The 19,839-nt window shown below is 38.5% G+C and overlaps 1 protein-coding gene across 1 annotated transcript in view; it reads left to right on the forward strand.

The window, feature by feature from the left end:
• The window catches only part of LOC120766837 (organic cation transporter protein-like), an 84,137-nt gene extending 64,609 nt beyond the window's left edge, over window positions 1–19,528 (forward strand). Inside the window, exons 2-5 of the mRNA XM_040092548.1 lie at window positions 12,852–13,363; window positions 13,998–14,147; window positions 14,503–14,851; window positions 19,257–19,528. Coding sequence (XP_039948482.1) covers window positions 12,852–13,363; window positions 13,998–14,147; window positions 14,503–14,851; window positions 19,257–19,528 — 1,283 coding nt within the window. The remainder of the gene's footprint in view (window positions 1–12,851; window positions 13,364–13,997; window positions 14,148–14,502; window positions 14,852–19,256) is intronic.
• The last annotated feature ends 311 nt before the right edge of the window (window positions 19,529–19,839 follow it).

Here is a 19,839-nt window from a genome sequence, read left to right on the forward strand (position 1 = left end):
TAACCATGAATCTAAGGTTAAATTTTCAAAAGGATATGTGGAATGGTCTCCCAATACTAGCGAGTGAAGTGAAAAGTGAAATTTCGTGAAAGTCGCGATTGAAGTTGTACGTGCTTAGACTGAGTGACTCAAACGCCTCGACACTACACAGACTTGAACAGGAAATCATTTTTTGCTTTTGTACCAATTCAAAAATCTTGTTAGAAGACTACAATATACTTTAAGCCAAAAAAAAAAATTAAGAACATTTTAGAAAATTTAAAAAAACCTCAAACTTCTTAAACAGAAGTAGTCAAAAACATACAAATCTACGTACATCTGTACGGGACTACATTTCGACATCGGCAAAAGTGTTTCTCAGCCAAGTTTATATACTGACCATTGTACTCGTATAAAATGCATGCGTCCAAAGTGCGATAATTAATTATCGTCATTGCAAAAATACAACCATGCAACATGCATACACACAACCATATGTACATTTGGTGTATGCCACATGCAGCGCTGAAAGCTTGGCGTGGACTAAGCCAACCGACCAACACGTTGTGGCTATGTCAGTGCCAACTAGCGTCACACAGTCTATCATGAGTGTGCCATTGGACGGCCAACCTAAGCGCAAAAACAAATTTATTGCCAGTTGTTGTTGTTGTCACTACTGGTGCAGCTAGCTGTTGCAATCGACGCTCTACACCATTGTCATATGGCTGTAATTGTTGTTGCATGCATGGATGCATGCATGCCTGACTGATTTAGTTGACTGCAGCTTTGCGGCAATGGCAGCAGCAGCAGCAGCTGTTGCAGTGGAGGCAAGTGCATGAAATTTTTCGCTGAATGCGTTTCAAGGCGGGAACAGTACACTCACACGTGTGTGGTATGTGTGTGTGTGTTCGTGTTTGCGTACTGTGTGCGAGGATGTGAATATTCATGCGCATAAATTGATAGATTCTATGAATGCACATAAATATTTTAATGTGTATGTGCTTATACTTAAGTTGTACTATATAAAGAGTGATCTATTTCGAGTTCCCATATTTTTTTTTAAAGAAAAAGCACAAAAAATTCGAACTTAATGGGGAATGTTTATTATCATTCGAAAGAACATTCTTTGCCATTTATTCTCTGAATATTATCTTTTAAAAATGTTGGACGCGGCCACGTCTCAGAAAGTCCATGGGTCCAATTCTCGATCACTTGTTAGAGCATTTCGACCTGAATCATAGCGGAATTGTCCGCATAGACTTTATACTTTACTTATCCCCACAGGAAAATATCTAACGGTGTGATATGACAGGGCCTTGGTGGTATTGAATACACCGGCCCAAAACCTCAATGATTGTTGCGCCGTCTTGTTGAAACCAAATGACGCCGAGATCACGAACTTTACTTTCAGGCATCAAATGGTCGGTTATCATGGTGTAATAACGGACGCCATTGACGCTGAAGTTCTCACCGTCATCATTTTTGAAGAAATATGGATCGATGATTCCACCGGCCCACAAACTACACCAAACTGTTATGTTTTTCTGGATGAAATGGCAGCTCTTGAATCTCTTCAGGTTCCTCTTCGTCCAAATGTGACAATTTTGCTAGTTTACACATCCGCTGAACAAAATTTGGCTCGTAAACGTCGGAACTTCTTGGAACTTTTCTAAAGCCCATAGCGAAGCGGCGTAGTTTGGGAAGGTCGAGGTGCTTCAGTTCTTGCACAAGCTGTATTTTGTATGCTTTCAACTTCAGATCTTGACGTAAACTGCGACAAGTCGTTCTATACGTTAGTCGGAGTTGCTGTGAACGGCGCCGAATGGACTCTCCATGATCTTCGTGTGCACTCTCGTTTACGAGTGCTTAATTTTTTTCACTGCGTGTTAGACGGGACTTATTCGTTCGAATGATGTCCAATAATGAATGCTGGGTCTCAAGATGGATGAAGTGCCAAACAATACTGAACAAAAATAACATGAAAGCTGGACACGACTCACGCGTGATCTATTAAAAAAGGCGATTGAAAAAAGTACTACTGCTTGAATCACCCGTTACATATAATGTGTGTATGTGTGTGTAGAATTATGGAAGCGTACATGATAAAGTTCACTGAGACTTAATTTGTGCTTTCTCTCGGCGGTTGTATGTGATGTCAGTGTGCACCCATGTTGCATGCAACATCGCTTTTATTTATGCTTGAAGTTAGTTGGACCAAATAACTGGCTGGCGTTCGCTTTACTTTCGCCGATTAGCACAGTTTAAAGCACATGAGGGGGAAAGTTTTGTGGACAGTTATTTGTAATCATTATTTAATCGTTTTATTGCGGTATTTGTGCAACATATCGTGGGTTTATTGCATTTAAAATATATTTATTAGGTAATTCCTAAAACAAAGCAAAAGTTGTGGTCCTTTGCGATCTTGTCCAATAAGCCATTGACATCGATGCCTTTGTGACCTGGCATCCAGTATAAGTGAAGGCACTAGTTCTTGGCGACATTTTCTACCGACGCCTTGCTTCCCAAGACCCTTCCGGTAGGTGTATTTCCGTGCGACTGTCCAATATACTGCTGCACCGTAGAGCAGAATTGGTCTTACAATAGCCATAAGTTAAAATTAACTATAAAACAGAGAAGCTTATTAACTGTGGTATTTGCTGAATTTATCTCTTCCCCAAACCTGCAGTCATAAGCGGAGAAACTTTCGAATTGCTCACTGCTATGTGGGACAGTTTTGAAGATCAATTTAAAATCCCTACTAGCTTGATCTAACACTGGATAGTTGGACTTCGCGAGAACTTGACCAACGTTGGGCTACAATAGGTTCATGTCCAGTGCCATCAAACTTAACCTAATCTAACATAATTCTTCAGAACACTAAATCATTATTAACTTAAACGAAAAGCTCCAAAAATTTCGGTGAACGAGCCATTGTGTGTTAGGTTGTATATACTTGTATAAACGACCAGCGTGGCAAGCTAAGTGGATTTCGACATATCCGACTGTCTGTGTTTTTGTTTGTCTATGCCTAAACTTGTCACTCGGCGATTAACCCGTTCCTTTCTCTCCAAGAACCAACTCATTTGTCGAAACTTCCAAGATATTTTGCATGGATTATTTTCTAAAACGACAGCACAAGCTCCCAACATATTGTTCAAATCGAATCATTAAAGCTTAGAGCTGCCCACCAAAATCAAATCCTTATGTGGAAAACTTTTTAATTGACAAGATAACTTCACAAAATTTGGAATGAATTATTGTCTAAAGAAAAATTATAATATCCGAATAAAGAAACCTAGATTAGGTTAGTTTAGATAAAGAGGCTAATATTCGTGAGACCAATCATAATCCCTCTTGGACTGTTAAAGACTTTTGTTCGTAGTGATACCCAGAAATTTGGATTTTAAGTGTGCTCTGCCCAAACCACAAAAAGAGAAACCCCACAATCTGCGCCAACCACCGTGGGATAAGCGTATTGTGGGAATGAGTAAAGCCCACCGGCAACAAACTGATTGGACCTTTTCAGTGTGGCTTTAGACCTGGCAAATCAACAACCGACCAAATATTCACAATGCGCCAAATTTTGAAAAAGACCCGTGAAAGGAGGATCGACACACACCACCTCTTCGTCTATTTCAAAGCTGCTTTCGACAGCACGGAAACAAGCTGCCTTTATATCGCGATGTCTAAATTTTTAAAAATATCCCCGCAAAACTAATACGGCTGTGGAAACTGACGTTGAGCAACACCAAAAGATCCGTCAGGAGAGGGAAGGATCTCTCCGAGCCGTTCGATGCCAAACGAGGTTTCAGACAAGGCGACTCCCTATCGTGCGACTTCTTCAATCTGCTGCTGGAGAATATAATTCGAGCTGCAGAACTTAATCGAGCAGTTACAATCTTTTATAAGAGTTATGATATTGATATCATCGGCCCAAACACTCACGCCGTTAGTTCTGCTTTCTGCAGACTGGACAAGGAAGCAAAGCAAATGGGTCTGGCAGTGAACGAAGGCAAGACTTTTTAATTTAATAAATATCTCCTGTCATCAAACAATCAGTCGTCGCACTCGCGACTTGGCTCTCACGTCACTGTTGACAGTCATAACTTTGAAGTTGTAGATGGCTTCGTATATTTAGGAACCAGCATAAACACCACCAACAATGTCAGCCTGGAAATCCAACGCAGGATAACTCTTGCCAACAGGGCTACTTCGGACTGAGTAAGCAATTGAGAAGTAAAGTCCACTCTCGACGTACAAAAACGAACTTAAAAACTTTAAGTCACTCATGATTCCCGTCCTGCTATATGGAGCAAAGGCTTGGACGATGACAACAACTGATGAGTCGACGTTGCGAGTTTTCGAGAGAAAAGTTCTGCGAAAGATTTATGGTCCTTTTCGCATTAACCATGGCGAATATCGCATTCGATGGAACGATGAGCTGAATGAGATATACGACGACATTGACATAGTTCAGCGAATTAAAAGACAGCGGCTACGCTGGCTAGGTCATGTTGTCTGAAAGGACAAAAATACTCCAGCTCTGAAAGTATTCGACGCAATACCCGCCGGGGGAAGCAGAGGAAGAGGAAGAGCTCCACTCTGTTGGAAGGACCAAGTGGAGAAGGACCTGGCTTCGCTTGGAATATCCAATTGGCGCCTCGTAGTGAAAAGAAGAAACGACTGGCGCGCTATTGTTAACTCAGCTATAATCGCGTAAGCGGTGTCTACGTTAATAAAGAAGAAGAAGATACCCAGAACTGCTAAGTATGGATCAAACAGGCCGCCTTATATCTATAAGGCCCCTTAAGTCAGCCACAAAATTTGTTTAACTGACCAGTATCTACTCTACCCACTCTACCCCCGAGCAAGCATTGTAACCAAGATGCTTCAACTTTGGTCTGGCGAAAGCTGGACATTGAAGTAAAAAGTGTCTAAATGTTTCCATTTCATCTTCCACGTCCTCCAAAAACATTTAGCCTCCCCCTTGAGACAATATGAACCTTGCTAAGAGCTAGTAGTTCCATGGATATTTTGCCTTCACCTTTGCGACTGAAAGCTTTCGCAATCCCACAAGTGCTGGTCACTGACCAACGCTACTGAGTTCGCGCGTTTGTGAGTAGACTAAAATGCAAGAAGTAACTTTGTATTTATGCTCATTTGTTTCATTGAAGAGAGCTCTAATTAAGTGAATAGGGAAATAGCGAATCGAATACGACTAAAATATGTACATACATACATATGTATATCTGGCATCGTTTGCACTTGGAGTTAACCTATGGAACCATGAATTAAGACCTTCTAGTCTTTCATTAAAGCTCCCTTGTCCCCTTTGCTCTTCAATCCACTACACTTTGGTCTCGCTCTCGCTAGTTAACTCTTAACTAGGAAAATATAAAACACTAAATGTGTAAGAAATGCAAAGCAAATGTAATATCAATTAGCAATAGTATTGTGTGGCGTTAAATTAATAATGTAAATAATAGATTTCCAATTCCGCACTCGTAATTAACACACGCAGCTCCTTTGTATGCAGAACCAAGTTCAGCGCAACTTTAATTAATTTAGCGAATTCTTAGTGAAGTTGGCTTAGAGCGTGTTCTTTTATTTGCTCTGCGCGGATTTGTTAGCGTTATTTCATTGCTTATTCAACTCTTTTGTTCGTAGAGCTGGGCACATACTATACTTAAGACCCATATGTATACACACACATACACATGTAGTCACTCGAACTAACGGTAATGTGTCAGTGAATCACTGCTAATGCTAGATTAGTACAAATTAAATTACTCCAAGCTCTTTATACACTTACTGTTATGAGCAGTATCAGCAAACTAAACACTACTGACTAAACTGAATGCGAAACAAAAATAAAAGAAACAAGTAAAATGTGAACTTCGTTTACACCGAAGCTATAATACCCTTCACAAGTACAAAAGTTTGTCATACAAGCGCTTGATTTCGATCGTTTGGTTTGTATGGCAGCTATATGCTATAGTGGTCTGATCTGAACAATTTCTTCGAATATTATAGCGTTGCCTTGGTCAATATCCCATGCCAAATTTAATGAAGATATCTCTTTAAATGAAAAAGCTGTCGGTATAAGCACTTGATTCCGATCGTTCAGTTTGGATGTCAACTATGTGCTATAGAGGTGCGAAATCGGCGATTTTGTGAAATGAAAAGCTTCTTAAGGAGGAAAAGATATGTATATGCAAAATTTCAAGCCGATATCTAAAAAACGGAGGGACTAGCTCGCATATAGACAGACGAATACATATGTCTCAATCGACTCAGCTCATGATGGTTATCATTTATATACATATATATATATATGTATATGTACTTTATAGCATACCCGACTTTTAACGTTGGTTGATACAAGATACGTGGCAAACTTAATAAATATACCCTGTTCAGGGTATAAAAATTGGCAAAAAAATACAAAAGCTGCAGTGCTGCCAGTTTTCTTTTGTTGTTGTAGCAACTGAAGTCTGCTTAAAAGGATTAGAGAACTTACAAAAGGATTACAAGCAACTTTCCAACGCCAAACGGACAAAGTCTGCACACTTACACACACACTCAGGCTTATACGCATAATGATTTTATTTATTTGTGTTTTTTCGTCGAATTGCGAAACTTTTCACATTTACTGACGCGCATAAAAGCAGAAAAACGGAATAGTAAATAAAAAGTAAACCCAATCAGAGCTGGTTGTCTGTGTCCGTGCCGGTCAGCATAAATAAATAAATATGTACATACGTACAAACATGCATACATGCCTACACAGTTCACAGTCAAGTTATACAGTGCGCTTTTTAAGAGCTTTTTCCAATAAAGTTTCGTCATTAAGTCAATGAAATGATAAAACAAAATTTTGAGAAATGGATTCGAGTGTTGAAGACTGCACTTAATTTCCTCGGAATTTATTTTTCAACAATATGTAGGTCGTTGTATAGGAAATATCTTTAAGTTTAAAATCTTAAAATATGTTTAGCTGAAAATATATGTACCTTATTATCTTCAAAGAAGTTTGAAATATTCAATCAAGTACTTTCTTCTTCTTTAAACAAAAAAAATCACTAAAAACGCCTACTTTTTCATGCGTTACACTGGATAGCCCCTTAAGTCCATTGTATTGTAACCTCAAAGTTCTAGATTTTGCACGAAATTTTAATTTAAACGAAATTTTGATTATAATAGGTTAATTGAAAGCCCCCGTCCTACCATAAAAAAACAAATTTATTTTTTTTTGAAAAATTCGTTTTCTTTATTCGACATATGTAGTTCCCTTCGAGGTATTGATTATAGCAACTCGTCAACTTTTCGATACCATTTTTGTAGCACGATTTGTCTTTTGCTTCAAAATAGGCCACAATTGCGGCAATCACCTCTTCATTCGAAGAAAATTTCTTCACAGCGAGCATTACTTCCAGATCTGAGGACGAAAAAAACTCGCTGAGGATGTAGAAGTAATTCGATGCTCAATTCATGGCTTTTGTTATCGGTTTCAATGACATCTGACACGGTGCACGGTCTTTGTGAAAGTGCACTTTCTTTTTCTTCAAACGCCGCCATTTTTCACCGCTTTCATCTTTCAAACGGTCCAATAACACTATGATGGTTCCCCTTTTTCAGGGTAATCAATAAATAAAATAAATTATTTCCAAAATTCAGACGCCATAACCTTGCCAACCGACTGTTACGTTTTCCCACGCTTTGGAGCGGTTTCATCGTGTGCAGTGCACTCGAATGACTTTCGATTGGACCTCGTAGTGAAATTCTTTGTAATGTTTTCATGTATCTATGAAAAAAATCGGTATTTTTACGCTTGAACATCTCCAAACACTGCGCCGAATAATCAATTTGTCGTTGTTTTTGATAAAAAGTGAGGTCGAGCGGCACCCACTTTACACATACTTACATAGCTTTTTCATACCCAAGTAATCGTGAATGCTATGATGTACACGTTCAGTTGTCATTTTAAGAATACCTGATATCCCTGCTAACTGTGAAGCGATGAACGCTAAGTTCTTTTAAAATTTGTTTATACCTAATACCTTCATTTATATAACGTATTTTTCAATAAGATCGCCACGAAAGTTTTTTGAAATAAAACGGTTTGGGATATCAATGAAATTTTTTATTCCTGCGCCATCCTGTTGAAACCACATATTGTCCAAGTCCATATCTTCCAATTCGGACCAAAGATATTCGATTATTATTGAGTGATAGTGATACCTACCTGGCCCAATGACGCCACCGGCCCATAAACCGCGCCAAACGGTAATTTTTTCGGGATGCAATGATTACTCATGGAGTACCGGTGGATTCCTGCCTGACCAATAACGCATATTTTACTTATTGACGAAGCCATTCAGCAAGAAATGAGCATCATCGTTGAAGATGATTTTTCGATGAAAATCCGGATCATTTTCAAGTTTTTGCTCAGCCCAATTCACGAACATACGACGATTCTGGTGCTCAAGCAGCTTCTGTTCTTGCACTAATTTGATCTTTTAAGAATGTAGGCCAAGATCTTTCGCAAAATTCACCACAACGACGTCACAGAGATGCCCAACGTTTGAGAACGATTTGTGAGAGACTGATTTTGTCTTCTTCAATTGATAAGCTAACGACAGCATTATGTCTTACTGGCATGTAAACATTTTTTACTGTGCCTGCTGCTTCAAATTTTTCCACTAGACGCTCAATTGTTGATCTGACAGGATGATTATGACGACCATAAATTGGGCATAGCGCTCTTAAAGTTGAGGCCAATGATTCCGAGTTTTGGTAGTTAATTTTAAATAATTTCAACTCGTTGTTGGATCGTATATCTTTTCATGATAAAATGGCAAACCTTATTGAAGAGAATTGCCAAAAGAGCAAGAAAAAATATACTGTCCCTATCGGGCTACTTTTGTAGCGTCCCTATTGAAAACCCCGCTATAATCAAAAGTGTAGGAATTTAAGCGATGGGATGTACATACATACATACTTTCTGTTAATATTTAAGTGCCACCCTACTATACACATACATATGCATACTCATATCTGCCTATATATGTGCACTTAATGTCACTCACATACAACAGAAAGTACAGAAAGCAGAGAAAAGTTCAACCGAGCGTGAAGAAGTTTGACCAATTCACTTAAGTCAAGAAGGCATTGAACGCACGCAAAGCATTCAATAAGCACAAACGCCCACACGCACACACAAATCCATAGGTATTTGTACACAAAATTGGCAAATTCAACGGCAAACATCACCTATGGCCATCTTCTTTAGTAAGCAGTGCCGAGGGAGCAGAATCCTATACTTATAAATTTGTGTGTGTTTCAGCCAGGAATGCCTTGTAGCAACAAACAATTTCACAAAGAAAACGACAAATAAATAAATAAAGCAATAAATCAGCAACAAAGAAGCCTGCTACTGAATGTGGTCAAAGGCAAATCACAACAAACATGTGTACGAAAAATCGTAAAATAGCAGGAAAGAAGAATTGCAGGGAGGTCAAAGGCCAATTTCAGTTCACTGACTGCTTGTAATCTGTGGCCTAATGAGATTGCATTCACTCTTAAGCGAAGCGCAATCATTTAAACACAAAAAGGCAACAACAGCTAAATGAAATTAGAAATGATAAAGAGGATAATTGCAAGAAAAATTTATAAATGAATCAGTGGAATGTTTAATTAATTGGAAAGAAAGAATTAATTAGCAAAAAATAAAGGGTGATATATTTTGAGGTTTCTTACTTTTTTTAAGAAAAACACATAAACTTCAAATTTAGTGGTGATTTATTATCATTCGAAAGAACATTCTTTGGCATTTACTTTTAGATGAATATATCCTTCAAATGTTGGCTGCGGCTACGTCTTGGCTAGTCCATCCTTTAAGTCCAATTTTCAATGACTCGTTCGATCATTTCGACTGGTAACTTTCGATGATGTTTTGCTCCAAGGTCTGAATCAAAACGGGATTGTCCGCATAGACTTTAAACTTTACATATCCTCACTGGAAGAAATCGAACGGTGTAATATTACACGATCTTGAGGGCTCATCGATCGGACCAAAACGTGAAATATTTGCCCACCATTATTGTTCTTTCAATAAATCCATTGATAGATGTGAGAAATGGCACCGTCTTGTTGAAACCAAATCTCGCCAAGAAAGTAAAGTTCGTAATTTCAGGCATCAAACAGTCATTTATCATCTATAATGGTCGCCATTAGTTGTTACGTTCTCATCGGCATCATTTTTGAAAAAATATGGATCGATGACTCTAATGGCCTACAAACCACACCAAACCCTTGTTTTTTATGAATAAAATGACAGCTCTTGAATCTCTTCAGGTTGCTCTTCGTCTCGAAAGCTGCAATTTTGCTTGTTTACGTACACATTGAGCCAGAAATAGGCCTCATCGCTGAACGAAATTTGGCTCGAAACCGTCGGCTCTTCTTGGAACTTTTCACGAGTCCAAAGGACGCAACGTCGGATCTCCTTGGAACTTTTCAATAGTCCATTGAACGAAGCGAAGTCGGTTGGTGAAGGTCGAACGGCTTTAATTATTGTACAAGCTGTATTGTGTATGCTTTCAATTTAAGATCTCGACGTAAAATGCGTCAAGTCGTTCCATACGTCAGACCAAGTTCCTGCGAACGGCGCCGAGTCGACACTCCACGGTCTTCGTGTACACTCTCAGCTACGGCTGCTATATTTTCTTCACTTAATGCTGGACATGGTCTATTCGGTCGAATATTATCCAAAAATGAATGCTGAGTCTCAAGATGTGTGATGGTGCTCCGAATAGGATTCTCAGTAGGCCGATTATATTGATCATAAGGTTAACAAAGCGCGCAAAACAGATGCTTCAGGCGTAAGTCTATTCTTGATGAAAGGCCAAGCAATACGGAACAGAAAAAGCATGTTAGCTTTACTCGACTTACGCGTGATCTGTCGAAATGCTATTGAAAAAATAAATCTAATAGGATCACGCGTTAGAAAATAACACAAAGTCTTTAAACAACTAAGTCCCATGCTATTGTTATATTCGGTTGCTTGACATCCTGCACATTCGTACTTTTCAGTTTCTGACAAAAATAAACAAAAATTTCATTCTTAAACATTGCTGCTGTGGAGCAGTATTAATTTCATCCGCCGTCGCGCGTAACAATTAAAGCTGGACCTATCCACTTTATGGAAGATTTTGCGGACCTTGATTTGGAGACTTTCAAAATCCAATTCCAAAGAATTGAAGCTGAGCAACCATCAAGCGTTTTGCACGTTCAGTGAATGGATCCAAAGCTAAATGACCACCGATTCTGATTTTCACGTGAGTTCATAAAGAAACATATGGAATTTGAAGTGATGATTATCCAAAAGCCATTATTGAAACGCCGTTATGGGTAGACGGAATATTTGGTCCATACTTCTTAAGAAATGAGCCCGGTCCTAATGTCTCAGACAACAATGAACGCTAATAGAGCCATGATTAATGATTTTTTTCTGTTTGTATTGAAGGATGTTGATGTGGACGTCTTTTGATTCGAAAAATATCGTGCGATTTATAACCGCTGCTTTTTATTCTGTGGAGTTATGTGAAGTCGCTTGTGTGCGCAGCTAAGACCGAGATGATTGACGTCTTGGTGCGTTATTTCTAGCATACGGCACCAATTGCTGCAAAAAGTGGTTGAATTTGGGTTTCACGGCTGGAATTTATTCATAACAAATACTTATCTTTCTTATAAATTTAAATTCTTAACCAGAACATTAAATTATATGCGTTATATTTCTTCTTGAAAATCACGTGCCCTAAAAGACACTCACTCACTCAAAATTGTCGAATTGGGACAATAAATTTTCTGATTCCCGATATCGGATAAGACACTTAAGCACCCATAGCCCAATTTATACCAGATTATTGGTCAATTAAAATAAATCTTAATGAAATTAAATTGGGCCGTTCCTGATACTAGTTTTAAAGGGTTACGTGGGTTTCCTCGGGAAAAAAACAGCCTTTTTCAACAATTTTTTTCTAATATAAAAAGTTAAATATGTTTTAGAATTTTTTATTGTTAGAAACATTCCCTATTGACAAAGAAATTCTGAAATTTTTGGAAAAAAATTGCGACGCCATCATCTAAAGTGAAAAATATATGTTTTAGTTAAAACCTTAACTTAGAACTTGAACGAAGGAAAAAAAACTGAGAATTGGATTTTCGGAAGACAATTTTACAAAAAAAAAAATGAAATTTCAGTGAAAATTTCAAATATTTGTAATCGAAAAAAAAAATAAGAATTGTATCTCAAAGACTTTACTTACACTTAGCCTAGCTAGCCTCGAGCGCACAAGTTCTCAAGGCTGTTTCCCCAAAATTATTACTTGGATCGACTTGAAAATTTAGGACATAATTTTAGGTGTTCTGTTTAATAAGATAATAAAAAAATCGATTTTTTGAAACCCATAAACCCATGTAACCCCTTAAAAATCGGTTCAATACCTAGCTTATCCCTCATATAGCTAATATAAAGTTATCTTTTTAGCATCGATATAATAGTAAGATATCTTAAAAAATTAATTGAATATGTTGCCATGGATAATTGGAATGCGAAAATGGATGAAATAGGTTTGCGAATGAACAGAGCAAACAGAGTATGTAAAGTTCGGCTGCTGCGAGCTTAACCCCGTTCTTGCCTGTTATCTACTGTTCTCAAAAATTGTGAAAATACTTCCGATTAACCAAATATTGTATTCCGATTTCCGAATTTTGTATTTAAGTTTTCAATAATTGGAATATTAGCTCTGTACAGATATCAGAAATTCAACTGAAGCATATAATCTCATGATTCCCTCTCATTCTAATTGCAGCCACACCGTTTGGTAATCAACATAACCGCAAACAACCGTCCCCAACGCACGCACACACAGCTAATGACTGTAAATTAATACCAGCAACAACAACTACTGTGACGTCACAAGCACAAGCGCAACAATATCAACAGCAATCGCTGCACAAAACACACAAACAAATGACGGCGAAACGTAAAAATTCCAATTCCAATGAGATCAACAACACTGCAACGAGCGAAGCGCCACCTGCCAATACAACGACGAACACGACGACAACAACAGTGACGTCAGCGGCGAACGCAAGAGCAAACAGCGGCACGATCGCCGCCAATAATGGCCCCTCACCGCTAGCGACAGCGCCAACCACGCGACGGGAACCACACCTAAGCACGAGCAGCAATGGTGAAGATGAGACCGATGTAATTGGCGATTTGGTAGGGCATTTCGGCAAGTGGCAATGCCTAATGACAATGCTATTGTCGCTGTTTCAGGTGCCGAATACATTTCACATATCGTCGTCGGTTTACCAGGTGAGTCAGCAAGCGTTGAGGTAGTGAGCGCAAATTTTCATGAGTGGCGCGTATTTGTGTGGGTTCTGAGTGAAAATTGAAATGAAATGCTAATTGTTTTGACACTTTATACCCTGAATAAGATGTTAATAAAGTTTGTCACGAAGTTTTTCACACCTATAAAGAATCATTGGAGACTCTATACGCATGACAAGCTGAGACGATTTAACCATTGCCGTTTGTTTGTCTGTCTAGCCAAACTAGTCTTCCTGGCAGTTGAGTTATCGATCTGAAATTTCGGATGTCCATTTCTCCTCAAAAAGCTGCTTATTTGCCGGAAACGCCGACATCGGACCACTATAGCATATAGCTGCTATACAAACTGAACGGTTAGAACCAAGTGCCTGTAAGGAAAACTTTTTCATTTTACAAGATATCTTCACGTACTTTGGCATGTAGTTTTGCCCAAGACAACATAACAATCTCCAAACAAATTGTTTAAATCGAGCCACTATAGCGTACTATATATCTCTTATACAAACTGTTCGGCCATAATCGAAAAACAAAACTCCTTATACCATTTTCTGTTAAAAATAATTCACCTGTGAAGGGTATTATATATACAAATGCATTTCTCATTTATGTTTCGCTGCAGGCGATCAACAAAAACTTCTGGTGCAGCCGACCGCCGCACTTACAACACTTGCCGGTGGATGTGTGGCGCAATCTGAGCGATTCGCAGGACAATTGCTTTCAGGCGAATATAGACTGGAGTCAAGTGGGCAACGACAGCTTGCAGCTGCAGGTAAATATCAAAACAACAACAATACTGCAAACACAACACAACGCACACGGCTGCCACAAGACCAGAGGATTAGCTGCAAATTGCCGAAATTTCCGCAGCCATACTTTGCTGTATGACCCCCCTCAATCACACGGTGGCCGGCTTGTGCATGTGTGTGTCTACTGCTTGTGTTGCATACGCGGCGCGCCGTGCAGCCAAGCGTGAAATTTCTACAAATTCGACAATTTAATGCCTACTCTCACTCTCGCTCTTCCTCTCTTTGCAATTTCTTTCCGCTGCCATGCACCTAACTGTGCACTGTTGCATGCTATGTGACCGCATTTATCTCAAAAACACACGCATCCACATACACTAGCCAGCATTGCAACAACTGATACGCCAACAACAGCAATCACAAGGCATTTTACCACACGACGTCTCGGCAGTGTCGGCATTTCACAGTTATCTGCTCTCACCGCTGGCAGTTGTGCAGAATGAGACACGCATACCCTGCACCGCTTGGGAATACGACGCCAATGACAATTTGGGCAACACATGGACTTCACAGTGGGATTTGGTGTGCGACAAGGAGTACATTAAGAATGTGGCGGAGATGTTCTTTCTGCTGGGTGTGGCAACAGGTGGCATACTGTCGGGCTATTTGTCGGATAAATTCGGCCGCAAGAAGATGCTCTTCGTATCTGCTGTGCTGCAGACAATATTCGGTAAGTGTGTGCCAACAAAAGGCAACAAATATTTATATTAAAATGCCTTAGTAAGAATAATGTCGACAAATTTCATTCAACTGGAATTCAAAGTCTGGCAATAAAAGCTTATTTTATGAGTCCAAATATTTGCCATGGAAACTTTTTTATTAGACGATGTTATTGTTCTTTTTAGGCAAGCTTCTTAGTAAGCAGTGTCTAATTTCTAAATACAATAAGAAACATAAAAAAATGTCAGCTTTCAGCTTTAGCTTGCAGAAAAAAGTTCTAGTTATAGCTTAGTAGTCGTTTGGAGCTTTCTTTAAATTTCCTAGATTTATCTACACTTAGGGATGCACCATGACATTAGTTGCCAGATTCCAGTTAAGAACCTCTTTTTGGTGTTGCGAAAATTACTTTTCCGCTTTTAGCTTTGCTAGCCAAGCTTAGCTTTGAAAAACGAAATAATAGTATTTTCCTTACTTTGCTGTTACATTGTCATATCCTTGTCGGGGAAGTATATGAGCTCGTAGTTAAATATCACTCTCAGGGAATAGAAGTTAGAGCTAAATTGAATCTGTCGACTGTCAGTTAAGACAAGAATATCAGATCAGGTCTGCATCAACATCATTAATTCTAGGTTCTACTATACCTCAGTTTTTTTAGCCATGTTTCCATTCCTAATTGTTAGTGCTGCTGAGGTCAAAGAGTCCGGGGACCGGGACGTAAAAAATGCGGGACAAATCTGTTAACGTTCTCAATGTTGCTAGGTCCATAGGCATCTGGTCTTTTTAACGGAGTGGAGGTATTTCCCCTTCTCTGCTTCATCAGATGTTTTCATCGTCCATGCCTCTGCATCATAAAACAGGACGGGGATGATGAGTGACTTGGTCTTTGTTTGTCGAAAGAGCACTTTACTTCTCAATTACCTACCCAGTCCGAAGTAGCACCTGTTGGTAAGAGTTATTCTGCGTCGGATTTCGAGGCTGACATTAATGTTGGTTTTAAACCTATTTCCAAGATGGACGAATTTATCTACGGCTTCGAAGTTATGACTGTCAAAAAGTCGCAAATGCGACGACTGTTAATTTTATGACAGGGTCCTCGTTCACTATCAGACCATTTGCTTCGCTTCCTTATTCATTCTGGAGAAAGCAGAACTAACGGCGCGGTTGTTAAGGCCAATGATATCAATATCAACGGCATGCACCAGCAGCTGTACACTCTTATAGAAGATTGTAGCTTCTCTATTTAGATCTGCAGCTCGAATTATTTTCTCCATTAGTAGGTTAAAGAAGTCGCACAATAGAAAGTCGCTTTGTCTGAAACCTTGCTTGGTATCGAACGACTCGGAGAGGTTCTTCCCGATCCTGACGGAGCTTTTGGTATTGCTCAACATCAGTTTACACAGCCGTATTAGTTTTGTGGGCAGCATCTTTTCGAGCCTTGAAATCGACGAAGAGGTGGTGTGTGACGATTCTCTTCTCCTGGGTATTTTCTAAGTACTAAACTACTAGCAATATTTTTTCTTCGATTGCTAATTTAAAGTAACTTTCGACGGATTATACAATAATATACGAGAAGCGGTGGTAATTTTAATAATTCGGACCTGTTGAAGTGGCGGATTCTTGGAACTGGAGTCCACTCTTTTTTTTGCCATAAAGGATCAAGGTGGCCTATAGTCCTACAAGAACCTTAAAAAGTGTAATCGTTGACACAAGGTTCGTATTTAGTCTTGTAAATTCTCTCTCTTCTATCAGTTCTCAACGTTGGTTTTCGGTTTTTTTTTCCGCGAAAGCGGAAGAGGATTGAAACTAGGCGAACCGATAGAAGAACATCAGTGCTCGGAGATTTTAATATAAGGGAAGACGTTTCAAATTTTTTAAAGGGTCTTCAGTCATATTTACTTAGTCCAATTTGAGAGAGAGCGTTTTTACACCAAAATAACAAAGTTTGACTTGGACTCTGCTGCTATTTGTGTACCTTTAGTCATGCATACATGTGGATAACAACAAATGCACAAGTATGCATTGCTGCAGCCACTTGAAGTCATTGATTCGATGCTTGCTAACGCATTTTGTTGGTGGTGTCTAAGCACCGGCAGCAACTGTTGCCAATTCAATCTACACAATCAGAAGTGGCTGCCGCACACAGTATATATGTGTTTGTAGTGCACACATGTATACGCAAACACCTGCTTGAGTTAATGGCTTATTTGATTGGCAGCCTTGTTAGAGTGGCGGCATTGATTGTCAAGTTCAGAGTCAATTCCTGCCAGTTGTAGCCACAATCAATAGCCATTGTGGAGGTGTGTACCATTGTAGTTGTTGTTTTTACAAACACTTATTCACTGTTGCATTACATTTGTTGTTTTAGCAGCCAGGCTGACACTGGTCAGTGGTAAATGTCAAAGTCAACTGCAAGTGCGCAATGTTGAAATTTAATTGCAAGCACAAGATAATAACCACAATCGAGAATAATTGAGATGGAGCGAAGGATTAAGATTGCTCTTTCATTTCAAAACGAGAAGCTTTTGTATATTCAAATAGTTTGGAAGTGGTGTGGAACATAAGTGTTTATTTTGAATTTTATTTATTTACTATATGTATGTAGATAAAAAGTATATCCTACCTTATACTTGAAGCATTGGAAAAACAAACGAAAGTGACCATCTACGGGTTAAATTCCTTCCGGATGCATAACTTGCAAGAGTGTATGCAATATTCCATTTTCTATAAGTCGTTTCCGTCTCAGAAACCTAAAGATAAATATATAAAAAGGTACTTATATTTGGACCAGCAATTTGATCTCAGTTAGCTTAAAGAGGTCATTTCGAAGAAATATGTTGTAGACGGTATTTGCCTTTTTGAATCGCTCTATTATTCTCAAAAGGAGTTACAATATTTTATGTTGCATAGTAGTATTATAAAAGACTCGTCGTTAAAACGTTAGATTTCAAAAGTATAAATGATAAAATCTCTCCTACTAATTTTACAGCACTGTTCTCTCTCTTTCTATAATAGTTCTGATAGAATGTATGATGAAGTTTCACATTCTAATACCACCCCAAATCTCTGTCTCTCTCTCTCACTGGTTTTATTTTAACTTAGAAATGAGTAGGACAGTGTGATAATATCTCCTAATTATCAAAATGCAACGCCTTAATAGTCAATATGTGGAAGAGTATCCTTTAATCAATGTTGCCACCTTATAAAAATTTCATATAACATCAAGGCAGTGCAAATTATTTGTATAACCGAACATTTAAGGCTCTTGCAACTTGCAAGGATTAAAGCCAAGGAAGTACCCACAGGTACATGAGACCGGTTAGTTTTATGAAACTTCTACCGACAGTGTGAAAATGGATGATAACCCGCTCACTCCCCATATAACGGTACTGCTAAAAACTTCTAAAAGCGCGATAAATGAATAACTAAATACGATAGAGACATTAAATTTTACCACCGTGATGGTATTAGAAAGCTTTATGAGAGCCGGTTTGAAAATTGGACGATGGGTGTGGCACTGCCCCTGTCTCAGAACCCGACCAACCGATTTCGACAAAATTTTGTATATTGTATTCTTTTTACATTCGTATATTATATTATGAAATTGGACGAAATCGAACAACAACCACGCCTACTTCCCATATATTTTAAATTTTAAATTCCACTTTATTCATTCAATTCCAGTACAGAAATCAAGAAGCAATTAATATAACGAGATAAAACTTTGCACGAATAATGTAATTGGTGTGTGCCACTTTATGACTCAAAATTGTTTAAATTAAATAAAAACTGTTCAAGCCCCTAGGCACCGAATATTTAGACCCCGGTGCCTATAGTTGACTTTTGATCGAAAATATCGACTAAGGTGTGGAATATATAACTGAAATTAAGGGATAATCCTTCTCTTATAATGGTATGTATGTATGTCAAAAATGTCTAATAATGGTATGTATGTATGTCAAAAATGGGTTGAATTGGACCAATACTTCCCTCAGCCCCATATACTTAATATAGAGATTTTCGGAATTCGGGATGACTTTGTATCGCATATTTCGGTCAATATTTGAGTTATCCCAATGAAAATGAGAGAGCGTGTTTGGCTCATAACAGTGTATCTTTGTGCCTAAAATGGAAACATTGAAAACGTGGCCTAGCTCATATACAAGTAATATCAGGATTTTCGAACATTCGGCTGACTTTATACTATTTTTTTTACACCTTAAGGTATTTCCATGGCTTTGATTATTGAAGGTTGCAAAAGTATAAAATGTTCAGTTGCACCTGAATTTAGCCCTTCCTTACTATTTTGCACTTGATTTTTGAGACTTTTTTATTTATTTAACAAAAAGTATATTTTAAAGCGATTATAATCTAATGTAAAGCAATTTATAAAATTATCTTCACTGTTTTTCTCACAGGTTTGGTGCTGTACTTCCCAAAATCTTTGGAAATGTTTCTGCTGCTTCGCGCCCTACTAGGTTTAGTCTCCGTGTCCGTCACATATGCTGGCCTCATTTTGGCCATTGAGTATGTGGATGGCAAATGGCGTACCATAGCCGGCATGTACAATTTATTTCCACTGCCAATATCGTACATGTTGATCGCCGGCATCGCCTACCTGACGCAGGACTATCAGCGGCTACAACTCTGCATCGGCCTGCCGGGAATATTTCTTTGCTTTCTATGGTGAGTATCAACTTAACGGTATTTAAAATTATACCCGATTTTCAAAATACAAACATAATGCTCATAGTAAAAATTAATCGCTTCATTAAGTAATCAAATTAAAAAAAAAAGCTTAATGAGAACTGACAGTTTGATTTTGCGTTAAATAATTAAACACATGAGAAGTTCTAATTTTTTAGTCAAAATATGCTGAGAAACATATTAAAGCATCTGTATGTGTGTAGTATGTGTATGTAGCTAAACTGATTTTTCTCACGTAGACGTGCGATTTTTGATACTTGTTGTTTATGCTCCGTGTGTGGGCGTCGATCGAAT

Source organism: Bactrocera tryoni, chromosome 1, assembly GCF_016617805.1.
Source record: "Bactrocera tryoni isolate S06 chromosome 1, CSIRO_BtryS06_freeze2, whole genome shotgun sequence".
Taxonomy (NCBI): Eukaryota; Metazoa; Arthropoda; class Insecta; order Diptera; family Tephritidae; genus Bactrocera; species Bactrocera tryoni.